At 35.0% G+C, this 14842-nt stretch overlaps 4 protein-coding genes across 6 annotated transcripts; all 4 read right to left on the bottom strand.

The window, feature by feature from the left end:
- Window positions 737–3538, bottom strand: LOC104707801 (pentatricopeptide repeat-containing protein At4g02820, mitochondrial). Of its 2 annotated transcripts, XR_754706.1 has the most exons (3): window positions 3160–3538; window positions 1540–3026; window positions 737–1041 (listed from the first exon to the last, which is right to left on the bottom strand). XR_754706.1 is itself a non-coding variant. In XM_010424230.2 (2 exons), exons 1-2 carry the CDS (start codon window positions 3499–3501, stop codon window positions 1770–1772), a joined length of 1599 nt encoding a protein of 532 aa, XP_010422532.1. In that variant the 5' UTR covers window positions 3502–3538; the 3' UTR covers window positions 1358–1769. The 2 variants fall into 2 exon arrangements, 1 of the variants encoding a protein (XP_010422532.1); XM_010424230.2 differs by lacking the exon at window positions 737–1041 and having other exon boundaries at window positions 1358–3026.
- On the bottom strand, window positions 5275–6387 carry LOC104707802 (protein FANTASTIC FOUR 1). The gene has a single exon (XM_010424231.2). The coding sequence runs from the start codon at window positions 6237–6239 to the stop codon at window positions 5421–5423; it is 819 nt and encodes a 272-aa protein (XP_010422533.1). The 5' UTR covers window positions 6240–6387; the 3' UTR covers window positions 5275–5420.
- LOC104707803 (FK506-binding protein 5-like) lies at window positions 9999–11676 on the bottom strand. Its single transcript, XM_010424232.2, has 5 exons — window positions 11516–11676; window positions 11151–11432; window positions 10814–11035; window positions 10571–10735; window positions 9999–10499 (listed from the first exon to the last, which is right to left on the bottom strand). Exons 1-5 carry the CDS (start codon window positions 11558–11560, stop codon window positions 10197–10199), a joined length of 1017 nt encoding a protein of 338 aa, XP_010422534.1. The 5' UTR covers window positions 11561–11676; the 3' UTR covers window positions 9999–10196.
- On the bottom strand, window positions 12190–14842 carry LOC104707804 (DAR GTPase 3, chloroplastic). Of its 2 annotated transcripts, none has more exons than XM_010424233.2 (9): window positions 14635–14842; window positions 14400–14546; window positions 14173–14289; window positions 13673–13816; window positions 13493–13579; window positions 13296–13411; window positions 13015–13196; window positions 12664–12721; window positions 12190–12560 (listed from the first exon to the last, which is right to left on the bottom strand). In XM_010424233.2, the coding sequence occupies exons 1-9, from the start codon at window positions 14776–14778 to the stop codon at window positions 12437–12439; spliced, it is 1119 nt and encodes a 372-aa protein (XP_010422535.1). In that variant the 5' UTR covers window positions 14779–14842; the 3' UTR covers window positions 12190–12436. The 2 variants fall into 2 exon arrangements, with proteins under 2 accessions (XP_010422535.1, XP_010422536.1); XM_010424234.2 differs by lacking the exon at window positions 12664–12721 and adding an exon at window positions 12859–12916.

Consider the following 14842-nt stretch of genomic DNA (forward strand, 5'->3'; position numbering starts at 1 on the left):
TATAGAAAACTAATTATTACGTTGACATCACAAAGACGAAATTGTTTGAATTTGGGTTTCATCATTACTACGATGAGGTTAAAACGAGAATTACACACGCTTTCGTTTCAAATTTTCAAGACAATACAAAATAATCATTATCGGTTTCCTACTTTGGATTGGAAAGCCCTCCCTTTTTTCTGGTCGATAATTCACATAAACCGCGGTGTAACCGTGGGGTAACGTTAGCATTAATAGATAATTACTAGACTACAAAATATTTATTTGACTATTAATTTTCATTTTTAAAGTTAACTTTTTAAACCAAGCGATCATAAGTAATTTATATTATTTGTTATATTGTTAAATTATTATATAGTTTCTAAGAAAGATTGAGGAGGTCATGTCGGGGAGTGGGTTGAGTTGTATGAAGTAAACGCCTACCCTCGATTTTTAATGACATTTTTTTATGTTTAATGATCTAATTTTCAAACTGTTCCTTAATAAACAAGGGTTTTACCTAAACTACAAACTAATTTTTTTATCATTTCTTTGTGATTTTGTTTCGCATTACTTGTTCTTTTTCATCTTATCATCGCATTATTTTTATGGCTACCCAATTACTTTCATATTTTTTCCTTTTTCTTTTGCTGAGAAACCAAAACCTCTAGAGAGAAACCAATTTTGTGTGTTAAACTTTGTATTTAATAGCTCAGAGCAAACTACAGTATGTTGTTATAAAAATGGGCAGAAGAAAAAGTAATGATTTTTTATCATTTATAAGTCATCTACTATCCCATAATACATATCTTTTTTTTTTTTTTTTTGAACAAAGCCCATAATGCATATCTTTATATATTGAAAAGTTAGGAAAATCAAATGACCAACAGCGCCACTTCTTCTTAACAACCTTCACCAACCATCCCAAGTTCTTCGAATTTCTTTTACGATGATCTTTTACCTCAAGTGGGCTCTATATCAAGATTAGTCGTGAGACTACATGACTAATCTTGGAGATAAGTTTAAGTAATTATTAAATTGGTATGGACTGCTAGCTCTAACCTGCCAATCATAGTTTTACAATTAACCATGTACTTCAATAAAAAATAAACAGAGTAATCAAATTCAAACACATCCCAAAGTCTAAGGTTTTATGGGTACACAAATGTAGTTTACCTACCAGCTTAATAAATGCTAGAGTCCTATACTAATCATATTTAGGTAGAAGATCAAAATTTGGAAAAAATATTAAGATTTGTAGCTCCTACTTGCAACTAGATAGATATGGGTTTATGGTTAAAATAGTTGACTAACTGTTTGGAGCTGAACAAATCCACTTTGGACACAAGTCTTTGAAGCTTACATAAGCTTACACAAGTCATAACTACCCAACAAGACGAGTTGAAGTAGGTTTTTCAGTTAGTCAACCTCTCAAAGATCATTTGACATCATCACTACTTTAGAGAACCAAAGAATATAAAATTGCCACAATACAAAATAGTTTTTAGTCATATTAAATTGAGAAAACATAATACGAAAAATAAAAAAGGAATAACTCACAGTGACCTTCGCAGCAACTTCATTCATTTGCAGCTTTTGGGCAGATTATTCTCTTCAAGCTATAATTGTCCGAGCAAGTGAATAGTACTGCTTCAAGTCAAGTATCTCGATTGGTCGGGACTTGTTCTTTAAACGATCAGCTCTTCAAATATGGATTCACTCCAGATATGTTTTCTGTATTCCTCCGTTTATGGAAATTGCAGACCGAAACTAACTCGGCAGCGTTTAGGCTACGAAATGGTGGACGAGATGTCAGTCACACGCATTTGACTGGTTAGTTTTATGAGCTCCTTAGTCTCTTCATCTAACTCTACATTATCCTTTGCCATACGCTCTTCAACTATGAGTGCCATTTCGCCTGCTTTAGCGTAAGTACGTAATAGAGAATTGTAGAGCTGAGTGTTCACATGACCAGCCTTTCGGAGTATAGTCATTAGCTTCTCTGCTTCTTTAACATTCCCTTGTTCCTCGAGTTCCTTGCACACTCCTTTAACCAATCTTACATTCACAGTCCATTTCTTCACAGCATCAATGGATTTACCGAAACAATCTACTACTTTCTCCATATCTTTACGTTTCAGATAAGCCCATGTGAGAATCTCCCATGTAGAATAGCTCGGGTTTATCCCTTTTTCCACAATGCGTTCGTAAAACTTCTCTCCCAGAAGAACCTCGTCTCTGTTCATGTAGTCAGCAAGGATTAGATTTGGGATTCTAGCATCTCTTGTTCCAGAGACAGCTTCCCATTCATCGTACAAAGCTTTGGCTTGCACGAATTCACCAAGTTTCACCACCGCAGATATCATGCTGAGGTATTCAGCATCATTCATTTTCTTGAAAGAGGACTTAACCTTCTTCCAAGTTAAGTCAACTCCATCTTTGTCTCCCAAGTTCGCGTGCAGGCTTATGAGAGAAGCATAAGCAACCCGGTTCTTCTTAGAAACTAACTTCTCCATCTCCTTCAAAGCAAGTTTCGCCTTTTCGAGATTATCAGTCTTAGCATACAAATTCGTTAACACGCTATAAGTCACCCAGTCTGGATTCAGCTTTGCTTCCTTCGCCTTAAGGTAAACTTTCTCCGCACCTTCGACATCACTTCCAGAGGCAAACGCAGTCAGCCACAGATTATAAGTAACAATATCAGGAGACGCTTTGATCTTCAACTCCTTAATCAGCACAGGGACTTTCTCAAGCTGCCCTTTGGATATATACATGGATAGCATATGATTGTAAGGCAGACAAGACTTCAAGAAACCACATTCACCCATTTTCTCAAACAATGCCTCTGCTTTATCAGACAACTTGTTCTGCACATAACTATGGAGAAGAGAAGTGCAAGCAGCATGGCCTCGCATTTGATCTGGCATATCTTCGAAAAACTTCTCAGCACTGTTCAAACCACGGATTTTGGAAATCAAATCAAGATGTACAGCATAATCACCAGCCTGCAGCTTTATATCTTCTTGTAGAACCATCCATTCACATATCTGCTCATAATAATACACTATAACAGTTTACCCCAATGAACTCCAAATCAAACCAACTCAAAATAATCAGACCAAGCTACTGATCAGATAGAATCAGGGCAAATCAAATTCGAAATTGAGAAAAATCGCGAACCTCAAGAGCGTGTTTATAGCGTTTGATCTTACGAAGCTCTCTAACGATTCGATTAAGTTCGTATTTGCGAACGGAGTGGCCTTCTTCTCTCCATTTCCGGATGGTAACAACGGCACTGCGTTTCGTATACGTGAGGCCTAACAGTCTCCCTCCTAGAGTGTCTCTTCCTCCAACTACGGTTTCTTTTTTATTGGTCGCTGCTCCTCCTCTTGCTCCTCCGCTGCGAGTCTTTACCACGGCTGCATCAGCCGTCGTGTCCACCGACGTCGCGGCGGCGGAGAAAAGGCGGCAAATGGAGGCTAGGGTTGGCCGAGCAGAGCGGACCAACATGTTTTGATTCATCTTTAGTAAATTTAATTACTGAGAGCTTTGTGGAGTTGAATTCCTTGCTTACTCTGTGTTGGAATGAGAGCCAGTTGTGTGTTGGGCCTAGTCTCGGCCCAATACTAAATACAGAACCCAATTACATTTACAAGAAATAAAATAAAAATTGACATCAGCAAAAAAGAGTTTGAACTTTGAATTTTGAAAATTGAAAATGTTCCTAGAGCAATCAATTTATTCACCATATTGAATTATTTAGAGAAAAAAATATTAAATGTTTTTACATAGTTTCTTAATTTGTGTGAAACATGTCACACTGTTTGGAAAACAGAAAAAATAATATCTAAGATCACCAATATACATATATAAATAAAATTAATTTTCGTATTATCACTAATTAGTATTTCAATACAAATATATGATAACCATAAATTTCGAATAGATATATATATATATACAAAAAAGGATGGGTACATGATGAGATTTACTAAAGATTTCGGTCAATAATGCGGAGTCAAGTGGATCATATGTACAGAATCCTCATCCTCTATTCGTTTGCAGAGAGAACAAACTGAGTGTATGGCTCTTCAGATTTGTAAGATTGGAGTGGACACAATACTTCTTATTGTTGTCTGTTTCTCATTGGCTCAGACATATACTTGCAAGATCTATTTTGATATCATTCCGAGATTTATATTGTACGAGTTTGGTCGAGGACAGATGGGAAGAATATCATGAAATTAGTAGAGATCATATCTATCGTGTACAAAATTAAAGAACCTACAAAGTTATTTTGTTCCTATTCATTCACGTCCGTACGACTACAAGTGTCTATATATGCATACTATATGCACACACACGTGACAAAGATTTTTGGTCTACAGTAATAGTGTAAAGCTTACTCATACTCATAAACAACATGTAGTTCTTCTTTAAAAGACTTTAAGATATCTTGACATTGTGCTGGTTGAATAAATGTATTGATCTAACATACTGAATCGTTAAATTTGAAACCCTAATCCCTAGGTTTCAATTTTAAAGTTCTTTTGATGATATAAGGGTTGGACTCCAATTTCGTTTTAACATAGTAATTACGTTATATAATTGGTTCACTTTATCATTGTTTCTTTTTCTTTTTGGTTTTTATCACTTTATTCTTCTAGTTAGTTTGACTATATACTGTTATTAAATGGTTTGGTTTTCTGTGATAATTAAGTGAACATAGTTACGGGTTGGATCAATCTTCTGAAATTAACTATACGCATTGTTCAAGACTTTTTTTTTTTTTTTACTTTTTAGTAGATTTATAGTATTTAAAATGGTTAAGAATTTTAATTAATTTCTAGGTTAAGCTGTAGAACCTCAAACTTTCATGTTCGACAGTTTTGGTGGTCATGCATGCATGTTCGAATTTGTCACCTATGCAGGTCATCCCTATCAAAGTCTTTTTATTCTGGATGTGTACGTATTCTATATTGTAGTTCCTGAGAAGAATGTTAAAATATAAATTAATGATTATATTCTATTATTTACTTCTGCTTTTTGGTTGCACTATACTAATCTATCGAATGAATTAAAAGTCGGTCCTCATTTTCCATATTTTATAAAATCAGAAAAATTCAACTTAGTCAATGTACTTTTTTCATATTACAAGAGTCACAAAAGTAGTTACGTATTATGTAAGTATTGGTGTGTATACATACCACCTTCGCATAAGTTTGTACTAGAAATATGAAGTGTAGTCTATGTAATAACTCACGTTACAGTTTATAAATAGAGTTAGAAGCCGTAGTCATACAATGGGACTAAGAGAAAACATTTTTGCACATAATCTAAATCAAACTTAAAAAATAAAAATAAAAATAAATAAGCCAGAATACTAATTATTATTGTCTTAGAAATAAATTTATTTAGTGATGAGTCGAGTTTGCCCATTATTAAGTGGTCACCCAAAATTGGTTCGCCTTCCAGTTAAGCATCGTTGTTGGCTCACCTCCATTCTCATGGCATCTCCTTTTTGGCCTTCTACTAAACTTTTTCTTTCCAGTTTTATCCTCAAAGTTCTCATTATTCCCCATAATGCCCTCCTCTTCCTCTTCCTCTTGCTCTTCTTCTTCATCCTCTGTATCGTCTTCTTGTCCTTTCTCTTCATCTTCATCTTCATCTTCTTCATGAGCTTCGATTTCAGATTCATTTTCTTCAAACTGATCTTCACCTCCATCATGGCTAAGTGCTGAATTCTCTGACAAACAGAGACGTAGTCTTCCTTCACGACGTTCAGATACAAAGCAACGAGGTGGTGGACAAACCCTAATCGCTTGAACAACAAGACGACCGTCTTCTTTATATGACCTTACCATACGCCTATTGTTGAATCCGTTGACGGAGTTTAGCGGCGGGGGAAAACTGTTTTCACGGGTCTCTATAAGGTTGGTTTCTTTCTGAGGCTTCGTAGTATGAGGACTCATTATTGAAGTATTGGTTCCTTCAAGTGCAAGTAACGAGATCTCGTCTCCACTATCACTCCCATTCTCGGTCCCGAGGCTCTCTGTGCACATCTCAAGGCTCAGTTTAGCTACAGAACGCTTCTCGATTGGGTGGACGTAAGCTGTTTTCTTTGTGTCGTCTTCTCTGTTTTGGAAAATGCCTTTGGTTTCAGAGAGATATTGTAGGAAACTCCATCCACCAGAGTCAGCTTTTTGGCTTACTTGCTTCTTGGGAAGATGTTGGTAAGCTTGGCCAAATATTGCGGACATTTTTGTGTTCTGTATAGAGAGCAAAAAGAAGAGTACTGAGAGAAGAAGAGAGAGGAAGAGAATGATGGGATGAATATGATGAAGGGGATTTAGAAGGGATGAGTAGGGTGTGTATTTATACTGCGAGTCTAGTTTCAACTTGAGTGGAGGCACAGTAACGCACTTCTACAAACAACTAAAAGTTTGGTCATCCAAACAAGTACTGTTAAAATATATTTTTGAGTGCTCTATTATAGTGAGTTTAGAGCATGACTACCCTAATCTAATCGTGTCGACCGGTAGATCCGTTTGGTTCAAAAAAAAAAAAAAAAAATTAAAAGAAAAAGAACTTTGTTATGTCAACGAATTATTAATATTTAATATTGGTTAATTAGAACAAAAAGTAAAGGTAGGGACGAATATTCGTCTAGTTAGCAATATAGCACCGTGGACTAATAATACCTGTTTCGAGTTTCTTAATACCTGTTTTCCAAATTATCCTTTACTTTTTTTGGTCCAGTCAAAAGCTCCACACCAAATAAAACATGAACTTTGAACCACAATCTAACTTATTTTGCTATAGATCAATCGATCAAAAGAATTCTTCTTTTGTTAATTTGTCTTTCTCTCATGATCATTCTCATAAGTCCTCACCACATATTTTATATGTTACGCATATATATATATATATATATATATCCAAATTTTGGAAAGATGAATGTGAAGAACTACCCTCTTATGTTCATTCTTAATTAACAAACAAATTAAATAGATATATGAAAATAAATAAATTAATTAATTAAAAGTGGTAGTCAACGATATGTTAAATAAATAGTTGAATAATAGAATATGCTATTATAGGAAAAACACAAGAAAAAAAAGGTTAACTAGTATTCTAGTGGCTCACATGAATAAAATATAAAAAGAAAGCACTTTCTCGTTGTCTATAATTAGAATAACTTTCTATATAAGGAAAATAAACAAGAACCAGCCAATAATGTTCTCGGTAGATGCCAGACTAAAAAAAAAGTAGTTCATGCATCGTCGACGTCTTTGAAGTTTAACACTCGCCGGACGTAGATTGGATTTTGGTTCTATTTAAAGTTTTAAACCATATAGAAGAAATTGTCCCTTTATACTTTTTAAAAAGTTGCAAATAATTTCTGAGTATGTTGTATATATAAGATGAAAAAATGTTTTTCAAGAGATCCTTACTCACAACTCACAAGTCCAATTACAAATAATGAATATTAAGTTATTAAAGAATATTTACAAGTTTATTTGGTTGTATAGATTCAAATACAATATCTATCTAGTTTCTTTGAGTACATTAACAAAGAAGATGGTGTACCTAGCTAGCTGGAGTCAGGGCGAAAGGAAATGAACAACCACAGGGTTGGGGTCAACTGATCCTGATGAAATTTTCAAAATTAGTTAAACTTTTATATTAAAAAAACAAAATTTGACTGTTGTCTAATAAAAAATTTGATGCCTGTTATTATTTTTTATTTTTATTTTTATTTTTATTTTTATTTTTATTTTACGCTATAACATATAAGTTTTCACTTCGCTAGTGTCTGAACTCAAAAAAAATATTATGGTAATTTTTAGTTTTATGGTAATACATAAATATTTATCTTATAATTGATCAAGTCAAGAAACCACACGAGTTCAAAGTCCACAAATTTCATGGAATGATCAGATCGACACTTTCAACTCTCAAATTCGATGAAGGACAAGAATTGTGAGCACAAAACATCCCGTATATATTATTCTTTATTGGATATATATGAGAATTTTTACAGCCTTTAATTTGTTTCGTGAGAGTTGAATCATACAAGAATTAAACAAACCTCTATACATCGAAGAAAGACTTTGAACAACGACGAGTCCAAACAATTTAAAACTTCCATATGTTTTTTTTTTGGGTTTTGTAAGTACATCAAATTTGTGAGATGAAGACTACAATTAGTTAATCAATAATTTCAAATACGAAAACAAAAAAGCTGGGGTAAAACGTTTTTTTTTTCTTTTTCGATTTTTTATGATTATATATATATATATGTTTTTTTTTTTTTAAGAACAATTAGAACGTAAGTTATATTGGTAATCTAGTGGTAAGCACTAAGTAAGACTTTATTCTGCAAATTCTGGCTTATATGTGTAACAACAATTAAAAATAAAATTGTACACTAATGGCGACGAACGTGTGACATCTAATGAATGGGATATCTTCTTTTAATTTATTAACTATGTACACTATTTCTAGTGAAAGGAATGTTTTACGCCATCTTATAAAGTATTAGCAAAGGCTGGTTTCGGATCATCGGAAAGATTAAGGCAGAGACCCAAACTCCTGAGAAAGTATATATCATAGTAATGATCATGTCGGTAACTAGTTGGATTTAAGAAACTATATTGTGGCAAAAGAAGTTTCTAATTTAAGTGAAGAAAACTTTTGAAAGACTATGTGTTACACAAACAGCGGTTTTAGTATATTAATGGTTTTAAAAGCTAAGTAAATGGATTAATAGATATGCTAAGTAAGTATTAAAAAAAAAAAGCTAAGAAGAATATATACCATTCTCTCCCTCTCTCCAATGAGCCATAAACCGTTGGAATGTCGCATTCGCCAATCTCTACTTTCAAATCTTTTTGTTTCTATTGGTGTTTTATAGATTGTCCAACCCAATCAGAGAAAGAAGAGGAGGATTCTTTTGCATCATCAACATTCCACTGCTGACCTGAAAAATTATAATGCAAACGAGAAATCAAAAGCTAAGATCCTTCAGAAATTTCTTGTGTTATTTTGTTAAGTCTTTATTCAGCTTTAATAACCTTTTAGTACAAACAAAGTAAGGAGGAATCGCTTTCATGTTTACACAAACATGTCAACTGAGAATATTCTTTTCTCTAACTTTTGACTATACTCTCATCCGTATGTTTTAAAAACACTAAAGATTGGGTCATCAAGGAGACATGTCAATTAGCTGAAAGTTGTGAATTCAATTAGAAAAACTAATCACGTACGTTATATTGATAATCTAATGGTAAGCACTAAGTAAGACTTTATTCTGCAAATTCTGGATTAGAGGAACTATTCTTTTAAGGAAATAAAGTCTTTTGTTTTTTTTAAGATTAAAGAAACCTATATCTTTAACGTCAAATTAAGGGAGTAAAGGGACATCTCGGATTAGTAACAAAAACATAAGTTGTTCACGTATAATGTCCAAACAAGCACAAAGCAATTGTTAGGAGCAGTACTAGGTAGTCTCAGTAACCAGTTCAAGGGTCAAAAGCATATTAAGTCTGTTTGATTTACTTCATACCTGACCAAATTGTTACAACAAGCTGTGGGAATGTGGGATGTTTACAATTGCATGTATTTAACTTAAGACTGCATGTATTTAACTTAAGACTAACCATCCGCTTCTTTCTTGCCTTACTACTATAAGCCGTCAAGCTCTAAACCGCGGCCTCGTCTTTCAGATTCGTGAAGCTGGTGCCTGGTGGTGGCTTATGCGAATCGTCAAGTTCCTTTAGCGATTTTATCCACCATTAGTCTGTACCAAACTTTAAAAACAGGCCGGGTCGAGTTAGCCTTGCTTCAAATTGAGGAAAGGCCATCTCGAATTAGTAGTGTAAACAAGAGAAGAACCCTCACAAAAACAAGCAGTAGACCCAATATCCAATTTGCACGGGTCCGAAAGCATAGAAGGCAGATTGTACACTGGCCACTAACAAGGAGTAGACCCAATATCCAAATTTGCAAGGGTCAGAAAGCAAATAGTGTATACATTGGATTTGTTTATTTAACATAATATGTGACCAAATTATTACAACAAACAGTGGGGTGTTACAAGTTTATGTCTTAGAGACCAAGAAACTACTCAAATTCTCAAAACGAAACACACAAAACATAATCATCAATTATGGAAAATTTAGAACGAAACACAGAAAATCTAAAAATTGTCTTGATCAATGTCGTTGTTCTTCTTCTTCTTCTGTTTTCTCAAAGGTTTCGTTGAGAGCTTTCGAGACATGATGAGATCTTGGTTCATCCTCTTCTTCTTCTTCATCATCATCGAACTGAGGACCAGGGGATGAGAAATCTAAGCATAAACCTTGAACGACTTGTTCATATGAAGGAGATAGATCTTGAGATGTGATCTGATGGTACTCAACCATCTGGTTAAGACACTGATTTTCTCTAACCAGATTCGCGTTTTCACTCGCTAATCTAGCTTTCTCCGTAAGCAACACCTCCAATTGTAGCCTCACCTGTTTTTCATAGAATCATAAGAACAGAGCATAACAGAGCAAAACAGAACCTTATATGACTATGTACATACCAAATCATCTTCTTCAGGTCTGACACCCTTCACAAACCCATCTCTGAGTCTCTTGTTCTCTTCTTCAAGCAAACCACAACGTTCTTGGATAAAACTGAGGTCAGATTTAATGGATTTAAGCTCTCTTGCAAGTGAATTAGCTTTCGCTGCCATGGATATCGCAATCTGCAAGAAATAAAGATTGAATCTTTTTGACAAATTCAAGAAGAAAACCACAAAGGACTTAAAAGACTGAGGCATTACGTTCTTAGCCCTCTTCATGATTTTCCTATCTTTTGGTCTCTTCTCTTCTTCATTCGAAGAATCATCTTTTTCTTCAACGTCAGATTCGTGTTTCCTCTTCGTCCCTTTACTCTCTTCTTCTTCTTCTTCTTCTTCTTTTTGTTGTCGTTGTATCTGATCAGCTTTAAGATTCGAGTGGAGTATCTCAGATAACGTAGGTGGTTTCGCTAATTCTCTAACTCCCTGATTTTACAGAAAGAAAAAAAAAACACTTTTTGTATCAGCAACCATGAAAGGATGAACAAAACCTAATTTTCAGATCAGAACTGAATTAATTTTAGATTTTTTTTTCATTTACCTGAAGGGCATTGTCGAGGTTACTAGAAAGCAGAGAAAGAGTATGCGAAACCGAATCAAACCCTTTAAGCAAAAGCATCGAATCATTCTTAAACCTTTTTGATCTCTCTGATTCTCCAGTAGTAATAGTATCGGCAATGGGTTTGTGATCTTTGCTCTTTTCTTCGAGGAGAACATCAATCCTGTTACGAAGATTGCTCCATAAACGCTTGTCTGAAGATGGACTAACCGTTGGAGAAGAACCAAAACAAGTTGCAGAAACCATGATCAAGCTTGTTCCTTCCTGTTAAAAAAAAACACGAAATTTTCAATATTGAATCAAACCCATGATCTATGTTGGTCGGAGAAGAAGAAGAAGGAAGTTACCTGGTTAGTATGATTAGGTGATTGAGTTTCAACAGAAGCAGCCATTGATGGAGGTTTAGAGGGAGAGAGAGAGAGGGATGATGTAACGGCTAGTTTATTAAAGATGAGAGATTGTGGAAAGAAGAGAATTAATAGGATCTGTGCGAGTCGGCCCAACGTTCTGATTTTTTCTAACTCTTTGTTTTGTATATTTATTGATTTATTTTTGATCAATTAATAACGGGAAAAAGAGACAAAAGTGTAGATCTAGATGTGAAGTGGGACTTTGGTCGACGACTTCTTCACTGCATCCCAAAAAGTTGTATCTCTCTACTACAGTTTCTAGGGATGGATGGATCACTACTTACTAGGGTCCCACTTTCTCTATAATCCAACGGTCGTTTCTCAAAAGAACTCAATAATTTCCTCCAGATTTCGAAAAACAAAAATGGAATATGGAAACTTTACAAATCTTGAGATGTATGAACTTTGTTGTAAAAACTTATTTATTCGGATAAATTGTTGTCAAATCCATTATGTGGTTTAATGTCACTAATCTGATACAGTACTTAATTAAAATTTTCACCTTTACGAATTTACTATGCGAGCCGTTGATTTTCTTCTAACTTCAACACATTTTTACTTCCATAAGATTGGCAAAAACTGACATTTTTATTTTACTAAGCTTTTGAAGATACAGACTAAAATTTAACTAATAATTTTTACATGAACAAAATATTCATACAAATTGGGCCTAAGAAAGAGCACAATGGCTAGCGAGACTGACACTGATGTTGTCGTAGGATTTTAATCCGGTTTCTCTAAATCTAGGATTTAACATGTCCTCTCTACGCACCCAACAAAATACACAAATATGCATACATGACACATTTTTATGGTTTATAATTTTGCGCATAGCTCTTAAGTCTCTTACTAAGTTTATCAGAGTGGAGGTCTCTCCAACGAGTAATACCCGAATTTACCTTTGCGAAAATCCGTCAGTATTCTAAATGCAGCTTGATGACTATCTCCACCAAACAAGTTAAGCCCAAGCGTCTTCACAAATCTGCCAAAGGGATAGAGAGAGACCAGAGATTTCAATAACAATCCATGAAGTAACAGTGGTGTTTGCCCAAAGAAATGAGTGGTTGCAAAATAAAAATCATTACTTTTTACCGCAGCTTCCTTCTAGCTGGATCTTGTATCTGTTGTAAAGAGCCTTTGCGCCTATTTGTTCAAGACGAAAAGCAAAGACGAGAATGTTGAGTNGAGACCAGAGAGAGATTCAATAAGAATCCATGAGGTAACAATGGTGTTTGCCAAAAGAAATGAGTGGTTGCAAAAGAGTGAATAAATTTCATTACTTTTTACCGCAGCTTCCTTCTAGCTGGATCTTGTATCGGTTGTAAAGAGCCTTTGCGCCTATTTGTTCAAGACGAAAACCAAAGACGAGAATGTTGAGTTTTTCATTTTTTGACCCTAGAAAATCAGAAAAGAACTGGTAACTTTCAGAAACTGACCTACTTCTGGAATCCGTGCTAACATCTGCACAAGGATTCCAGCAACATCAGTGAAGTCATAAGCTTTCTCTCCAATGTCATCACATATTGCAAGCTTTATAGCAGCTGCTTGATCATCGATACGCATAGGAAGCATTCCAGGTGAATCTAACAAATCAAGATCTTTCCCAAGCTTGACCCATCTGTTTACAGTAAGATAAGAAACATGACCACAGTGAGAGAGATTAAGATAAGGTTCTTGGATGTGTTTGGAAAATCCAAGTCTCACAAGGCATTCTTACTTCATTTCTCTAGTTACACCTGGTCTAGGAGCTGCTGCGCAAATTTTGCGCTTCAATAGACGATTGATCAAAGATGATTTTCCAACATTAGGGTATCCAATTATTCCAGCTCTAACCTGCATCATTTGATATAAACTTTAAACTGAAATCATAAATGTTGCAACAGAGAAAAACGGATCATGATACACTTTACTCACTGATCTAGGGAGAAGTCCTTTTTCTCGGCGTTTCCCATTTACATCACCTGCTAAACTTTTTGCTAACCGACCTAGCTTCATAGCTCCCTGTAACCATCACTCAGAGATTATGTAACCAACAGTGCCTCAGGAAAAAAAGATCAATCCCAAAGCAAAAGATTAAACTTATAGAAACCATACCATCCCAAGTTTGCCATTTGTGAAAATGACCTTTATTCCTTGCCTTGCAAAGTATCTCGCCCAATCATTTCGATCATCGTTTGATATCATATCTTCTCTATTTAATACCAATATCCGTTTCCTATTCCCAAGCCACGCATCCATCTACAAAATAAAACCCCAAAAGTAGGCACACAAATTATTGAATCACACAAATGTTTTGTCATAGACTTAAATTAGCTCCTACACAACAAAGTCTGAGAGATTGAGTGTACCCCCAAGGCAATATAACAAAAAACTATTCCAATGAAAACTTCTCGTACCAGGAGACACAAAAAATTTCTACTTCCCCTCTTAAAAAACACTCAAGTATACGTTTCTCTCCACTAATGAACCGCTAACTTAAACAATGCTTACCCAATAACCAATCTAAGTTTAGATGTTCTAGCTTTCCCACCAACAATCAGCGAGACAATTAGCAAAGCAATCATACTCTAAAAACCGGATAGAAGAACACAAACCTTTGGATGAGTGGTAGATAAAGGAATCCTAGCATCTCGGACTTCAATCACAACATCCATAAGCTTAAGCTGTTCCCTAAGTTCCTTTTCAGTTTTCATTATGTGTCCTGGATACCACTGTTAAATCAACAGCCACACACACACACACACACACACAGTAAACAACAATCCAACAAATTCACACTCCAAAACAAAAACATAACTTTTTCGATATAATATGATATTACCTGAACAGGACGTAATGCTCTAGTCCATAGACGAATATCAGATTCTAGATTCATCCAATCAATTTCATCCTCATTTGCTTCTAATTTGAACCCAGATGAATCATCCTTTCTTGTGACATCCAAATTCGAATCTTTTCCTCCAACAATCTGTAAACCAAAGTTTCCAACTTTTCTCAATTTCAATTCAGATAACAAAGAGAGCACCAAGTACAATTGAATTGGAGTATGTTTTTGCCTGAATTGGTGGTGGACGAGAAGAATTTGCAGTGGGAAGAGAAGCGGATACGGCGTAAGTACACTTTCGGAAGCTTCGACCTTGAACGAAGTGGCTTAGATTCGCCGGAGAAGGAGACGGCGATGGCGCTAACTGTGCAAACATCGCTGATGAGAACTCCGATACAAAAACAAAAACAAAAACAAAAAAAAGTTTAATTCCAAAATTT

This window comes from Camelina sativa, chromosome 8 (assembly GCF_000633955.1).
Source record: "Camelina sativa cultivar DH55 chromosome 8, Cs, whole genome shotgun sequence".
Lineage (NCBI taxonomy): Eukaryota > Viridiplantae > Streptophyta > Magnoliopsida > Brassicales > Brassicaceae > Camelina > Camelina sativa.